Source organism: Terrapene carolina, unplaced genomic scaffold (genome assembly GCF_002925995.2).
Source record: "Terrapene carolina triunguis isolate 2854851 unplaced genomic scaffold, T_m_triunguis-2.0 Scaffold132, whole genome shotgun sequence".
Taxonomy (NCBI): domain Eukaryota; kingdom Metazoa; phylum Chordata; order Testudines; family Emydidae; genus Terrapene; species Terrapene triunguis.
Genome location: NW_020664483.1, coordinates 24493750 through 24510268, shown reverse-complemented (window position 1 = coordinate 24510268; position 16519 = coordinate 24493750). Strand labels below are relative to the sequence as shown.

The following is a 16519-nucleotide window of genomic DNA, read 5'->3' as shown; positions in this document are numbered from 1 at the left end:
ACTTCCGGATGGGTCACCCCTGCCCCGGAAGTCCCCCTGATTGGTCAAAATCTCCTCTTGGGTCGGTCCTTTAGGCACAAAACCCCTCCTGATTGGTAGAGGGTAGTGGGGGGAGTTCTTAGAGGGGTCACACGACCCACTTCCGGACGAGTCACCCCCGCCCCGGAAGTCCCCCTGATTGGTCAAAATCTCCTCTCGGGGCGGTCCTATCGGGACGAAACCCCTCCTGATTGGTAGAGGGTGGTGGGGGGAGTTCTTAGAGGGGTCACATGACACATCTTGCTTCCGGTCAGGTGGCACCTTGACCCCGGAAGTAATACCCCCATGTGTGGTGGGACTTCCGGTGACAGGTGGGAGGGACCATGGGGTCAACGGGCGGGGCTTAAGGGGTCAAGGGGCGGGGTTAGGGTTTGATTGATGGTAGGGCCCTTATACTACTAAAACCTCCTTGGGCTTATGCAAAGCTTGGAGGGAAGTCTCTCACTTTGACAAAGTTTTCTGTTTTTCCCCCGTCTTTGAGATTCATCATTACTAGATTGCAATTATTTCACATGATTAGGGGTGGGAAAAACAGAAGTTTTAGAAAATTTGCTAATCTCTCTAGCTCTGGTGGCCGAGAAATTTGAACCCCTAAACTTGCACTATTTTCAAAACTGTGGGGTGGTTTTGGCAGTAGTTATGCCATTTTCTGTGTTCTGCAAGCTGCTTCTCAAAACCTATCTTTAGTTAGCACCTGTGCTCTGTTAAAATGGTCATAATTAACCATTCAAACAAACAGATATAGATTAAGGCATGCCAGAAAACTGTGTTAAAATGTTTGTGGATTAGGTGTTGGATTCCCATCAAAAGATGTACAAACAGTAGTCCATACTATTTCTGCATCTTAAGGTTAGAGGGATGGGATCACTGCTTGAACTAGGTAGATAAAATAAATAGCTTCTCCCGCTCTATACTATAGGGTAATTACTCTGCATTGTAAAATCAAGATTAATATTTGGGGAGGGAGAAATGGGGAGAGTGTAGTCTTTTCTCTGAGCTTCTCTCTATTCAAGCAATCCAAACTATTTCTGAAGTGTACTACAGCTGAGCTTTTGCTGAATGGCTAGGCTGGGTATCAAAGCCAGACCTGCAACCTTCCACATTTCTCAAAGCCTGTGTGCAATTTCAGATGAATAAGTACCATTGACTTTTAAATACATTTAAAAGATTGTGAAGAGCTTTGAGGTCTACAGATGAAAACATATTTAAGAGGTAGGTGTTATTCTTATTTTTCTTATTAATTACTTCGCAGGATCAGGTTAATTTAGCTTCCTGAATATGTAGTTAGGTGCCTAAGTTTAGCAAAAGTCTTGGCAAAAGTGACTTGCCACATATAAAATTATCCCTAAGTGGTGCAGCAGGAGGAGCAGTGTCTGAGTTCTGTCTTCTGTAGATACTCAGTCCTGGCAATCTGTGTCCCATAGACAGTTGGCCAGAGGGCCCCAGGCTGGAATGGAGTTGAGTCTGTTGCTGAGCTTGCTGTAGGCAGGAATCACAGCTGCTACCTCCTGCCTAGTCAGAAATGCTGGCCATCCACGTCAATGGGTGGGGAAGTTGGTGGGGTCAGTGCTGAAAGGGGGACAGTCCCAGTAGCAAGGAAGGGAAACACTCAGCTCCTCCCCCTAGGAGGCACCCATTGGCCAGCTGGAGGAGAGGGGTGCAGATTGGCCAACATTCCCCAGCTCCCAAGATTTAACTGTTGCAGGGACAATGTGGAGCCTCTTCCAGCTCCATTCCAGCAGCCCACCCTACCTATCCGAAATAGGAATGGGAACCTGGCCAGACAGGAGCTGCGAGTCTAGATGATCGCCTTTTTAGGGAGTCAGGAAGGAATTTTTTCTTCCATGGGCCAACTGGCAGAAGACCAGAGAATCTTTTGGCATCCTTGCAGCATCTTCAAGCCACAGTGGATTAAATAGGAATGCTCTTATTGCCTGACTGAGGTACTGGAGTGATGGTGTTTATTTATCACAATTTGCAGCTGGTTTCTAGTGTGGTTAAGAGACTAAAATGAACGGCTCCAAGAGGTAAAAGACTGGGATTTTGGTGAAGGGCTCATGTGATAGAGGCAGACCTTGTGGCCCTCATAGGCTGAGGTCCCTACCCTGCTGCATCCTCTGTCCCCCTCATGGGACTCAGAGAGAGCTGAGTCCTGGGGGTAGGCTGAGGAGAGTCACCCTGCGTTATGTGTTATATGGTAAGGAGCCCTATAATCCCCTCATTGGAGCCAATTAAATGCCTGGTATAGGAGAATATGGGTGATGGACAAGTAGGGCCCCTCCCTTTTGTTAAAGTTTAATAAAAGTTGCAGCCTGCCGCTTTATTCCATTCATGTTTTTGTCTTCATTTTGCTGCGGTGTCCACATCAATAGCCCCTGCTGATGGTGGAGGCTGCACTGGATATGCCACCTCCTGCTGAATTATTTTGCTAAACTGTTGTTAATGGGGCAGCAGTTATGAGTTCTAATGAGTCTTAAGCTAGGTATAATTTTCTGCCTCCTCTTTCTCCCTCTACAGCCAACCAAAAATTAGGGTGGGGAGTATAGTGTTCCCCAAGTTTGAAAGCTGTGTGGAAAATGTTCCCCTTCCACACCTGTAATTAATTATTGTATCCTAGATCTGGAAGGGACCTTGAAAGGTCATTGAGTCCAGCCCCTACCTTCACCAGCAGAACCAAGTACTGATTTTTGCCTTGGATTCCTAAGTGGCCCCCTCAAGAATTGAACTCACAACCCTGGGTTTAGCAGGCCAATGCTCAAACCACTGAGCTATCCCTCCCCCGTATGTTAGGCCTATGTTAAAAAGATATGGAAATTGGAGATGGGCCCCAAACCAAAATCCTTGATCCAAACATTTTCAACTCTAAGGAAGTTCATATCAAGATCTGAATTTTGTTATAAATGCCCAAAGCATGTTCTTAATTTGTCTCAGATTACAATCTAATGGTTATAAATGGCTCATCTTCTTGTCTTTCATGACTTCCTATCAGCACACACTACTGTTGGGCCAAATTCTGAGAGTCTTACTTGATCCTCAATCAGGCAAACTGGATGGGAATTTTACATGAATAAGTAATAAGAGAAGACCTCAGGACTTGGTCTTTAGTTTTATTTATTTTTTATTTCTACAGCCCATAGGTATGTATGGAGCTCTGCAAACAAATAAGACAGGTCCCTTGTTTAAGAAGATTCCATTCTATTACATATCACGCATGAAAAGGCAACAGACAAAGTGAGGGTGAGGTTATTAGAAGAATGAGGGTAACAATAATAAAACACCATGAGTTATTTTTCAGTTTCATACATACACACACAAAAAATTGAACTATCACACTGTATATGTGAACTTGAGATATACTGTGGTAGTTTCCCATTCTTTATAAGTTATTTGTAGCATGATGGAACAGTCAGTTAAGAGGCAAGAGTGTCTAGCTCAGTTACTGAACAATACGGAGATACAGGGCCGCCCAGAGGCTTCAGGGGGCATGGGGCAAAGCAATTTCGGGGGCCCCTTCCATAAAAAAAAGTTGCAATACTATATAATACTATATTCTCATGGGGGCCCCTGTGGGGCCCGGGGCCTGGGGCAAATTGCCCCACTTGCCCTCCCCCCCCCCCGGGCGGTCCTGCGGAGATATGTCTGTAAGATCTGCAAACTGATGTCAAAACCAAAAATGCTGCAGAGACTTCTCTTCATGTATCATTTACATTTAATAGTTTTGGACGTTGTGTGGAAATGCATTGACAGCAAAAAGAGGAATATTTGGCAAAACAGGAGATCTCCAAACTATCCTTTGCTTAGCATGTGCAAAAGAAGATGTCACGTACTCTGGTGCTTTAAATGGAGACATCTATGTTTGGAAAGGGCTAAACTTAGTCCGCACAATTCAAGGAGCTCATAGTGTAAGTGTGTTTTTAATTCTAATTTATGAAAATTAACCTTGTTCACTGAATTGAAGAACTGTAATGGATCTTTGATATTTCAGTAGATTCTAATCTGTGTCAAATCATAACAGAATGTATAGTGTTCAGTAAGACTTTATGAATTGTTCACTTTATACTCTGATTATGTAGGTATTTAAGTATTAGCTACGATATTTTGTTCTACTGACAGAACTGCTGCTGTTGTTTGTTTGTTTGTTTGTTTGTTTGTAGTTTTGACACTGATTTCACGGAACAGACTTAAATGTAAGGTATCATCTTGACAGATTTTAAAGTGGCTTCAGTTCTGAATAGACTAATTGTATAAACATGTATTCTAATGTGCTAGTCTTATTTAAAATAGGATTCCCAATATTCCGTACCAAGGTTTTTCATAAAAATGAGATCTTAAGCATAACAAGCATCTTATGTGTTTTTCTCATTAACCAAGGCAATAAGAATATGAGCAAATCTGCTTTACAGTGGAGTTCCTCTTTGGCTTGCTCACATAACATGGAAATGATTTTAAAAACTCTCATTAAATACTAAAAATGTAATTTGAAGCAAACAAAAATCTCAATCTATTCAGTGTAGATGAACATTGGAGCTAAAAAATATCAGAGGCATATTTTACTACTGTAAATGTTTATTTCATATTCCTAAACATTCAACTTTAGTGCCTTAATTAGATTACATATGTTCATGTTACCTTTTGTAACATGTGGATAGGGATTGTTTCCTTAGAGCAGTGTTATAAATCCCCTGAGTAGCTCTTATAGCATATTTCTGGAACCTTGGTAGAAACAACAACTTCGATATACAGTTGTTGCTGAGCCTCAGTAGTTATGAGCCTAAGAAAAACACAGCTTTGCTGACATTGTATGAAGAATCACAGTAATATTAAAAAATAGAGTTCCATCATGTAATGGGCCACCCAAATACCTCAGGGGGACCTGCTTCAATACAGAAATAACCCCCCCTCTGACCACACACCCCTAGTTGTCACCTACCACCCATCACTGGAACCCATATGGGGTATTATCAAAGAACTACAACCCATATTTGATGGGGACCCCACCCGGAAATAAATCTTTCCTGAACCCACTCTTCTGGCCTTCAAATAACCTCCCAGCCTTTCCAACCTCCTCATCATACACAAGCTCCCCACAGACCAAGACCTACCAGCTCAAAGTGGCACCAGATCCTGTCAGAACAACAGATGCAAAACTTGCAGACATATCTTCCACTACTACAATGATAAAAAAAAATCCCACAACACACCTTTCAAGATCCATGGGCTCTACACATGCCTATCACAACATGTGGTGTACCTCATTTAGTGCACTAAATGCCCCAATAACAACTATGTGGGTGAACTTGCACAGAAAAATGATAAAAGACAAAAACATCACCTCACCTGTGGGTGAACACTTTTCACAAAGCAATCGCTTTATATTTGACCTATCAGTCCTCATCCTCAAAGGAAACCTGCATAACACTTTCAAAAGACAAGTCTGGAAGCTTAAATTCATAACTTTGCTAGACACTAAAAATCATGGACTAAATAGAGACACTGGATTTATGACTTATTACAATAATCTATAACTTACTAATGGCCACTTCATCTTGAATGATCCCTTGAAATATGTGTTAACTACTTATGCTAAACAACCTGTTCCATCTTGTACTTAGTTGTGACACTCTGATTTAAGTTTCCCAAACCTCATGAAGACCTCTATGTAAGCTTGAAAGCTTGTCTCTCTCACCAACAGAAGTTGGTCCAATAAAAGATATTATATTAGAGACAAGGTGGGTGATACATTAGTAAGCATTCTAACAAGTACTGTAAAAATATTTTAATGTAGAAGAACATGGTAATCCATAAATTTTGCCTTTTTTAAAAGTGAAAAAGCAATTCAAACTACAGTAGATACTTTTTGTGCCAACAAAAAATGAAATTCACACGCTTTCAGTTTATATCAGATTCCAAATGATGTCTGAAATGAATTCATGAAACATTGTCTGAGCCATCTCTTCACCTGTAAGAATATTTGTGTCAATTGTTTGCTTGTTTTTGTTTATTCTGGGTGACAATTTATTGTAAGTGTCCCATCGTTTACTTAATACTCTTTTGAAACAACATTCATTAAATTTAATTTATAGTAACATATGTACGCTATGTGTATGACATTTATACAAAATTCCATTATAATTCACAATCAATGGATTGGTAAGAGAGCACTTGAAATAAACTGTCACCTGTGTGTTTGGTTTGTTTTCTGAGTGGAGAGCATCTTGTTTTTTAAACAGTATTATCTAACAGTTCTTAACAGTTTGGCCTTTAACAAGAGCATACTCAAACACACTTGGATTTGTTTTTATGTTTAAATTGTTATCAACTTTCAAAACTATTATACTATTGATTAACAGGCTGGAATTTTTAGTATGTATGCTTGTGAGGAAGGTTTTGCCACTGGTGGGAGAGATGGTTGTATTCGGTTATGGGACAACGATTTCAAGCCAATAACTAAAATTGATCTCAGGGAGACTGAACAAGGATACAAAGGTAATACAATTATTTGTGAGTGGATTTTGATATATTTGGATAATGGATGTTACATTTTAATACAATATAAAGTTTTAATGCCTGTGCATAATGCCTTTTGAATTTTACCAGACCGGATAGATTATATACAGATTTTTAAACAATTATTTTGTTTGACAATAATGTTTTTTAATATCTTTGAGCAGTTTTCATGTTCCATAGTAAAAATAGAAGGGTGCTTTGTCATCTTTTTTCCATGCTGTGGAAGTTCAGAACATGATCTACAAAGGTACACTCATCACAAAAGTGTGAGAATGAGGTTACTCATGCTTTCTGAGCACAAGAGGGGGAAGAGAGGGGAAGCCAGTCATTATGACTCTTAATATTCAATATTTTTCTGTGAGTGCTTGTTCATGTCCATTCCATGTTAGGTATGTGCCCACCCTGCATACCGTTGCTGGAGATTTTTCCCTTAGTGGTATCCATTGGGCCAGCTCTAGTGCCTGCTGGAGCTGTGCACTCGTGTGCCAGTATAAGGGGCGCTACTGGCTATGCACCATCTCAGTTCCTTCTTACCGCCCATGACTGTTGCTGGAATGACCCTTCTTGCTTCAGCAAGATTTTCTTCCCAGTGTTTTTTGGACTCTAACACTTCGTTCTTAGTTATCATAGTTTAGTGTATATAGTTTTTGAAATTAGAATTAATGTACATAATTAGCTTCCATCGTTGAGGGACTCCTTTGCACCATGGGCCACGCATGCCTCAGTCTCCAGGCTTCAAACCTTGTGCATCCTGTGGCAAACCTACGCTCGTGAGTGACCCACACTCCAGCTGCTTGAAGTGCTTGGGGGAAACTCATCTGAAGGACAATTGCCAGATCTGTCGGGACTTCAAATCCCGCACTAAAAAGGACAGACATTAGGCTGAAGGGTATCCTCATGGAAACTGCCCTCAGACCAGAGCAGAGCCACTACAATTTGGTGCTGAGCACTTTGGCGTGAGTGCGAAGTGCTCCTCCGGCACCAAACTGGCCCCCCACCCCAGCACCTGGCCAGTGGGTCACTGGCCAATGCAGTGGTCTTACTGGAACCCCTGGGGTTTTCCCCCGGCACTGGGTCCTCCCTCCCATTGCTCCTACTCAGTGGTTTCCGAGAGACAGGCTTTCACTCCTTCTCAGTCAGCACTGGACCCCGACCCCAGTACTGACCCCAGTACCGATGTTCAGGAGCTGGCTCCAATGGATGTCATTGGGGCTGAGGAAGAAGAGGGAGCCCCTCCTGTGGTGCAAGCCTCCTGCTTATCCTCTCCAGATGAGGCTGTCGTGGGACCAGGTGTCCTCTTCCACAGAATGATTTCAGGGCCCATTGGGACCTTTTGAAGCGGATTGCTGCAAATCTGGGTCTGGAAATTGAGGATCTTAAAGAGACATCACACAGCCTTAGTAATATCCTGGATGCAGCAACTCCATCCAAGGTGGCCTTACTCATCAATGAGGCTGTGATGGGGCCAGTCAAGGCCCTGTGACAAACTCCTGCTTGTTTGCTCCTCACCTCAAATTGGGCAGAGAAGAAGTATTATGTACCAGCGAGTGGGTTTGAATACTTGTACTTGCACCCCCCCCCCCGCAGTGTCCCTGGTTGTGTCTGCAGCAAACAGGAGGGACAGGCAGGGCCAGTTGAGCGCTACCCCTAAACAAAAAGAGGTGAAGAAACTGGACCTTTTCGGAAGAAAGATTTATTCGACAGGTAGCCTTCAACTATGTATCTCTAACCAGCAAGCTTTGCTGGCAAAATAGGATTATAATCTGTGGGACTCCCTGGCTAAATTTAAAGACTCCCTGCCCCAAGATTCAAGGCAGGAGTTCACTGCCCTCTTGGAAGAGGGAAAGAATATGGCCAGGACCTCTCTCCAGGCAGCTCTGGATGCAGCTGACTCGGCAGCTGGAATAATGGCCTCTATTGTCACCATGAGGCATTCTTGGCTCCAGTCCTCGTGGCTTCCTCATGAGGTCCAACAGTCCATCCAGGACCTCTCCTTCAAGGGCTCCTCTCTATTCTCAGAGCAGACAGTCATGAGACTTCACAGCCTGAAGGACTCAAGGGCCACCCTATGATCCTTAGGCCTTTATGCTCCATCAGTTTCCAGGAAGCACTTTGGGCCCCAGCAAACTCCTTGTTTCTCGGTGTCTCCAAGACAAGAGCCCTACAAAAGAAAAGGGAGAGGTTACAATCGGCTCCAATCACTCCTGTCCACCTCAACCTCCCAGTTGGGGTCTCAGAGGAACTACGTGGGGGTTCAAGCAGGCCTTTTAAAGGTATGCCAGAGGCCGCTATATCGTCACCACTTCAGATCCATTTCCCCTTTTATTTTTGGACTGTCTGTCCCACTTCAGCCCAGCATAGTCATATATAACATTGGACCATTGGGTTCTAAGTACAGTGACAATTGGCTATACCCTTCAGTTTTTATCCCCTCCCTGCCACACACCCCTTTCCATGCCTCTTCAGGGACCCTTCTCACGAGCAACTCCTTGTCCAGGAGGTGCAATACCTCCTACAAATGGGGGCTGTGGAGGAGGTTCCACAAGACTTGAGAGGAAAGGGGTTTTACGCCTGATATTTCCTAATCCCAAAGGCCAAAGGGGGCCTCCAGCCCATTCTGGACCGGCGTTGCCTCAACAGATACCTCCCTGGATCCCAGAGATTGGTATGCTGCCCTTGACTTAAAGGATGGATACTTTCACATTTCTATCTTCTGTGGCCACAGAAGATTTCTCAGGTTTGTCGTGGGTCAGCACCACTACTACTTCACCGCTCTTCCCTTCAGCCTATCGGCGGCCCCCTGGGTTATCATGAAGTGTATGGTGGTAGTAGCAGCCTTCCTCAGACGGTGAGGCATCTACCCATACCTTGATGATGGCTGATCAAAGGTCGGTCACAGGCTCAAGTTCAGAACAGCATTAGCACAGTCCAAGCCACCTTCCAAGTGCTGGCCTGCTGATAAATGAATGGAAATCAACTCTTGGCCTGGCTCAGGGAATAGAATTTATTGGGGCAGTGCTCAACTCGACCCAAGACAGGGCCTTCCTGCCAGAGGCCTGATTCCAGACCATGTTGGACCTGATCTTCAATGTCATGGTCCACCCAATTATGACAGCTCGGGTTTGCCTCAAGCTACTGGGGCACATGGTGGCATGTACTTACATGGTTCAACATGCAAGACTGCACTTCAGGCCTCTCCAGATGTGGTTAGCATCAGTATATTCCTTGAGCAGACAACATTTAGATTCTGTGGTTTCTCCCCTAGTCTTCACCTCCCTGGAATGGTGGAAAGACCCAAGATCGGTAACGATGGGGGTGCCCTTTGTTATCCCTCAACCATCAGTAGCTTTAATCTTGGATTAGTTAGAACTAGGGTGGGGAGCCCACCTCAACAAGCTCAGGACTTGGGGCCTCAGGGCCCAAGAAGAAGTCCCTGAACATAAATGTCAGGGAGCTCAGGGCAGTACGCTTAGCTTGCCAAGTGTTCCTTCCCCAACTCTCAGGTCAGGTGGTGCAAGTCCTGACAGACAATACTGTGGCCATGTTCTAGATCAACAAGCAGGGAGGGGCCCTATATTTGGCCCTGTGTCAGGAGGCCATCCATCTGTGGGACTTCTGCACAAAGCACTCCATTCATCTTGAGGTGTCACATCTCCTGGGAGCCTGAAATGTAATGGTGGATCACCTCAGCAGATCCTTTTCCTCTCACCATGAGTGGTCCCTTCACCAAGAGGTTGCCAGGTTCATGTTACAAAGGTGGGGGCTTCCCCAAGTGGACCTGTTCGCTACCACACAGAACAGGAAATGCCATCAGTTTTGCTCACTGTATGGGCACAGCCCAGGCTCCTTCTCCAACACTTTCTTTTTCCCATGGACAGATCTCCTATTCTACACCTTTCCCCAATTCCTCTGACTCACAAGTTCCTCCTAAAATTTAAACAAGACAAGGTGAAAGTTATTCTTATAGCCCCGGCATAGCCATGCCAACACTGGTTTGGTATGCCCCTAGATCTGTCAGTAGCAGCTCAAGTATTGCTCCCACTATATCCAGACCTAATTTCACAAAACCACGGTTGGTTGCTTCATCCAAACCTCATCTCGCTGTACCTAATTTCATGGATACTCCACGGCTGAACCCAGAGGAACAGGCTTGCTCGGAACAGGTCCAGCAGGTCTTGCTAGGTAGCAGAAAGCCGTCCACCAGGGCTACCTACCTAAATAAATGGAGATATACCTATCTCATAGAACTGGAAGGGACCTTGAAAGGTCATCAAGTCCAGTCCCCTGCCTTCACTAGCAAGACCAAGTACTGATTTTGCCCTAGATGGCCCCCTCAAAGATTGAACTCACAACCCTGCGTTTAGCAGGCTAATGCTCAAACCACTGAACTATCTCTCCCCTGTGGCTAAGTGGAAATGCTTCTTGACATGGGCATCTTAACGAGCTCCCTCTCTATCTCAATCTTCCCTTTAGTCTATCTTGGACTACTTGCTCCACTTAAAGCAGCAGAGCCTGGTCCTTGCGTCTATCAGTGTGCACTTAGCAGCCATCTCAGCCTTCCACCCAACGGTGAACAGCAGGTCAGTGTTCTCCCACGAGATGAGGGTATGGTTTCTCAAGGGGCTGGAGAGGCTCTATCCTCAGGTCTGCAAGCCTGTCCTTCCATGAGACTTAAACCTGGTTCTGTCGAGACTCATGAGTCCCCCCCACTAGCATCATGCCCCCTGCTTGCTTCTCTCTTCTTGGTGGCGATCATCTCAGCCAGAAGTGTCTCTGAAATCAAGGCCCTTACATCAAAACTGCCTTACATGGTGTTCTTCCAGAACAAGGTACAACTACGCCCCCACCCAGCCTGCCTGCCAAAGGTGGTGTCACAATTCCATAAGAATCAGGCCATTTTCCTGCCAGTATTCTTCCCGAAGCCTCACAAGAACTCTGAGGAATGGCAGCTTCACTCATTGAACGTTAAAGACTAAACCCTTCTGCAAATCCACGCAACTCTTTGTAGCAATAGTGCAAAGGATAAGAGGGCTACCTGTGTCAGCCCAGAGGATCTCGTCCTGGATAACTGCCTGTATTCGGGCTTGCTATGAGCAGGCAAATGCCCCACCTCTGGCCATCTTAACTGCTCACTCCACAAGAGCCCAGGCTTTGTCAGCAGTGTTCCTCGCGCAGGTCCCAATGCAGGATATCTACAGGGCCGCAACCTGGTCATCTGTACATACCTTCACATCTCACTATGCCATTAACCAACAGGCCCGGGATAATGTCAGTTTCAGAAGAGTGGTGTTGCTGTCAACATGTCCATGAACTCCGAGCCCACCTGTGTACTGTTTGTGAGTCACCTAACATAGAATGGACATGAGCAGGCACTTGATGAAGAAAAAACGGTTACTAACCTTTCCATAACTGTTGTTCTTTGAGATGTGTTGCTCATGTCCATTCCACAACCCACCCTCCTACCCCTCTGTCAGAGTTAATGGCAAGAAGGAACTTAGAAGATGCATGGCCAGCAGTGTCCATGAGCACATGGCTCCAGAGGGTGGCCCAATGGATACCACTAAGGGAAAAATCTCCAGCGACACTGCGCACACGCACACCTAACATGGAATGGATATGAGCAACACATCTCAAAGAACAAGATTTGGAAAGGTTAGCAACTGTTTTCTCTGAGAGGAGATATGAGGAGCTGGGTTATAGCACAGTCTCTCCAGTGTATCTGGGAGTGTTTAAGGCTAGTGATGGAGGGAACACACTACATATTTTTTTTAATGTACAGATCTACATTTTTAAAAGTGAACTTTAATTTTGGGTTCCCAATTTGAGATCACTGGAGTCTGATATTCACGGGGGTTGGGCACCTGAAAACCCTATTAGACTGATATGGAGCTGTGAATACTCAGCACGGTGAGTACGCACACAAAAATTGAGGCCCACTACAAATTAGAGGCTGCTTTTGAAAATTTTGACCATAGTATTTCTTGCATCTAAATATGCTTCCCACAATTTTATTGGAGACATTCTGCCTGATGGAGGCAAAATGCCTCCACCCAATATCTTATTGCTCTAGAAACCAATTATACCTTTAAAACTTGGATTACAATAATTTAATTGGCGCAGAACAAAAAATAAAGAACAAAATAATTCAGCACAGTGAAATGATCTTTGCAAACTGCATTCAGACTAACTTCATTCTTAGATTCAGTCTTCAACCAACTCTAACTGCAACTGTTACCAGCTGACACTCTTTTAAACTCTACACCTCAGAAAGTTTCACACATGAAAGGTGCTGCAACCACAGAGTGTTGCCACAATTATTAAAGCTCCATATGCCATACTCCTCTCCTTTAATTTTTAAACCATAGATTTATGACTTGATTTGCATAGATGCTGAGCACCCATAGTTTCTGTTGAGACCAATGGTCACTATAGTTACACAATATCTCTGAAAGTGAAGCCATTTTGTCATCTGGAAGGTATACTATTCCATTTTGATTAAGGGTGTTTGTTGGGACAAGCAAATCTCACATACTCCTCCAGGTCTTAATTTACATTTTCAGAATCACCTTCTATATTAACATTATTATTGGAATCATCAGCAGGCCAGTAAGAAGGATAACAATTTTTTTCTTAGAAACCATATAATTATCATCAATGTCAATACCCTTTCTATTTTCTGAAATTTTATCTTGTAATAACTGGTCAGTTTGTTTGTTTGTTTTTTCTTTATTTTACTTCAACCAGGTATGTCATTCATCCTGACACTTGTAAAATGTATATCTATATGTAAAATGTATATCTAGACACGCTTCTGACAAGCAAAATGCCTCCAGTCACTGCTATATGGTTGCTCCAGCAAGTCCCCTTAGCATGTTCTCCAAGTTCCCATCTAGTTCTCAGAGCTCTGTATGCATACTTTTTAGTCTTCAAAGCTCTCAAATGGACCCTGACAGCAAAGTATGTTTGCTGACACAATTCTGGTTTCATGCATTTTTGGCAGCCGCATTTTAATGACTAATGTCCATTTCCACAGAAATAATCTGTAGAAACTATTAGTATTTATATCAGTTTATGATCAATTTCTGAAGCACTCAAATTCCAAGAAACTTTCTGAAAAACTGTGGACGAAAAAAAAAAGATTAATGGGCAAGTCCTGACCCCTTTGACAGATCTGGTCCTGAGAATTCAATAAGGCCAAACTCTGACATGAAGAAAAAAACAAAACAAAACAGAATAACCACCAAATGCTAAAACTATGGTAAAGCATTACTATATTCTGGCTGGGAAAGCCCCTCATGCAGTCTGTTTCTAATAAAAGTAAGAATGACCTATATGTAGAACTGTACATAGAATCCATTGCTGGCTATTACAATGCACACACATAAACATTCAGCCTCTTTGGCTCCCCTTGTAGTGGCCCTGTGAAGCACACTTCATATTCTGGAAAGTCCAGTATAGGAATAATACATTTCTGTCCTGTGATCTGCTTGCTGCCCATGAACTTTCTGGCAGGTGTCTGTTGTGTTTCTGAATTTACTGAGTTAAGAGAATTTTCTGCAGAAAATTATTGCTTCAAAATAATAAACAACATTAAGAAGCCATAATTTATTTATAAAGGTCATCTATTCCTAATGTGCTATCTGCAAAGACCATCTTACTGTCCTTCTGCAGGTGGTCTAAAGAATGCATTTTGATCTTGGAGTAAGTTAAGTTATTTAGCTTCCTTTGCTAAAAGGAAGAAAACTCGTATTAGAGTTGCTATTAAAATATAATTATTGATGCCGTTACCTCTACCATCTATTAAATGTTAAAGGATACAGAACACTTAGAGGAGAGCAACTAAGTTCAGAAGAAAATTACATGCCAACAGCAAAATGACAGGGATGTAGACTATCAATGCTAATTCTTACTGTTTCCTTATAAGATGAGACTAATTAATACAATATTTCATTTTCAGAGCAAATAATGAGCTCAGTTTCCACTTAAAGATAAATGTGAATAATTATTTTTATTAGAAAATAACAAATTAAGTGACTTCCAAGTAGCAATAAGCTAAAACTAGAAACATTTATCTAACCCTTTCTCTCCTGAGATTTTGGGGTTCAGATAAAATAGCATTTGAACCACTCATGTTTTAAATTTGTTTTTCCAAACCCAGAAGAGATTTTGTCACTCTGTACTGAGATGGCAGTGACAAAGACTAGAAATTTTACTTAAACAAGCCAGTAAATACTGAATTATGCTACAGCTATTCTGTTGGAAGAAAGTGCTTTGTGTTGAAAAATTTAAAGGGGTTCTGTTCACGTGCATAATCATTTAGATTAAGTAAGAAGAAATTTATTTGTGAAAACTGCTTTCTAACAATAGACCGACTACTAAAATATCAATTTAGGGCATGAAAAAGGTTACAGATCATAAAATCCAAGCAACTTATGGTTTTACCTCTCCCTGTCCATACCCTTTGTTGTCTGTTTTCTCATGTCCTCTTTTCTGATTTCTCTCTCCACTGTGTCCTTTCAATGTGATGCTTCTCTCACCTGCCTCCTTTATCCCTTCTTCCATCTCTAGCCCTTTCTTTGGTTCCTGTATTGTTACCCACTTGCTGATCTATTTTGTTTGAAAGCTACGGATTTATTTTGACTAGTATTCTATCACTGGAGCTTTGCCAGAGAGCACTTTAGACATCAGGATTCTTGTCTGTTTCACTTTGTTGATAGTGCACGTAGACTCTGATCCAGTAAAACACATGCTTAACTTTAAGTGGTTGAGCAGCCCCATACAAGTCAACTGATAGTCTACATCCCTGTCAAGGTCTTGGGATTCTTCAGAACTCTAGAAATTCCGTGATGGCTTCAGCTGTCTTCTATGAGGCCCTGGTTCATTTAAGTATGTGCTTAACACTAACTATATGAGTAGTCCCAATTTCTTCCCCCTCCCCATCCCCCTTTGTTTCTTTCCTAAGCATTTTGCAGAGGCAGCCCACTGCTGGATTTACAATTGTTTTAGTACTAGAGTGCTATCAGGAATTTGTACATTTTCTTGCACATACTAACTAACCAGCTATCCCCTTCCTTCAGTATACCAAAACTTTTCCGTGGTAGAAATGCCACTGTCACAGTTCAGGGCAGTTGCTCCTGTTTCCCCCCCCCCTCCCCACCCCAGTGGTCTAGCCAAGGCACCCAATCTCAGGCATCCAGCTCTTCAGCTGTTGCCTGTCTTGGGTGGAGACACAAGCCCTCTCCCTTCTGACCATGGTATTTTCAGGTCACATAGTTCCCTGGTGTCTATGATGGGAAACACATAGTGACAGGTTGACGAAGGACACTTGTTTGCTTTCTCTTCAGAGACTGTTAACAGGTGTAATTGTTACAGATATGTTACCAAACAGCACTTCCTATGCAAACCTACTTTATTCTTAAGGTAAAAAGCATTACAGAGAAAGCATATTAATAACTATAAAAGAACCTACATGCATACTAATAAACTTACCAGAGTTGACCTAAACCCTAACATGGATTCTGACAGGAGCAGTCCTTAATCATAGAATATTAGGGTTGGAAGAGACCTCAGGAGGTCATCTAGTCCAAGCCCCTGCTCAAAGCAGGACCAACACCAATTAAATCATCCCAGCCAGGGTTGTCAAGCCGGGCCTTAAAAACCTCTAAGGATGGAGATTCCACCACCTCCCTAGATAACCCATTGGAGTGCTTCACCACCCTCCTAGTAAGCCCCCTTCCTGCACCTCGCAACTCGCACCCATCCTGCTCCCCAACCTCCTGCCTTGAGCCCCCTGCTGCACCCCGCACCACTCCTGCACCCCAACCCCTTGCCCTGAGCCCCCTGCCGCAGTCTACACCCCTCCTGCACCTCTGCCCTGAGCCCCCTCCTGCACTCCGCACCCCTCCTGCACTCCAACCCCCTTCCCTGAGCCCCCTCAAACACCCCGCACCCCTCCTCTGCCCCAATCCCTTGC

General features: G+C 43.4%; 1 protein-coding gene across 2 annotated transcripts in view; it reads left to right on the top strand.

The window, feature by feature from the left end:
• Positions 1-16519, top strand: part of EML6 (EMAP like 6) — a 321992-nt gene that overhangs the window by 121340 nt on the left and 184133 nt on the right. For both annotated transcript variants that reach the window (XM_024215452.2, XM_026653192.2), the window contains exons 5-6: positions 3756-3941; positions 6390-6525. In XM_024215452.2, coding sequence (XP_024071220.1) covers positions 3756-3941; positions 6390-6525 — 322 coding nt within the window. The remainder of the gene's footprint in view (positions 1-3755; positions 3942-6389; positions 6526-16519) is intronic.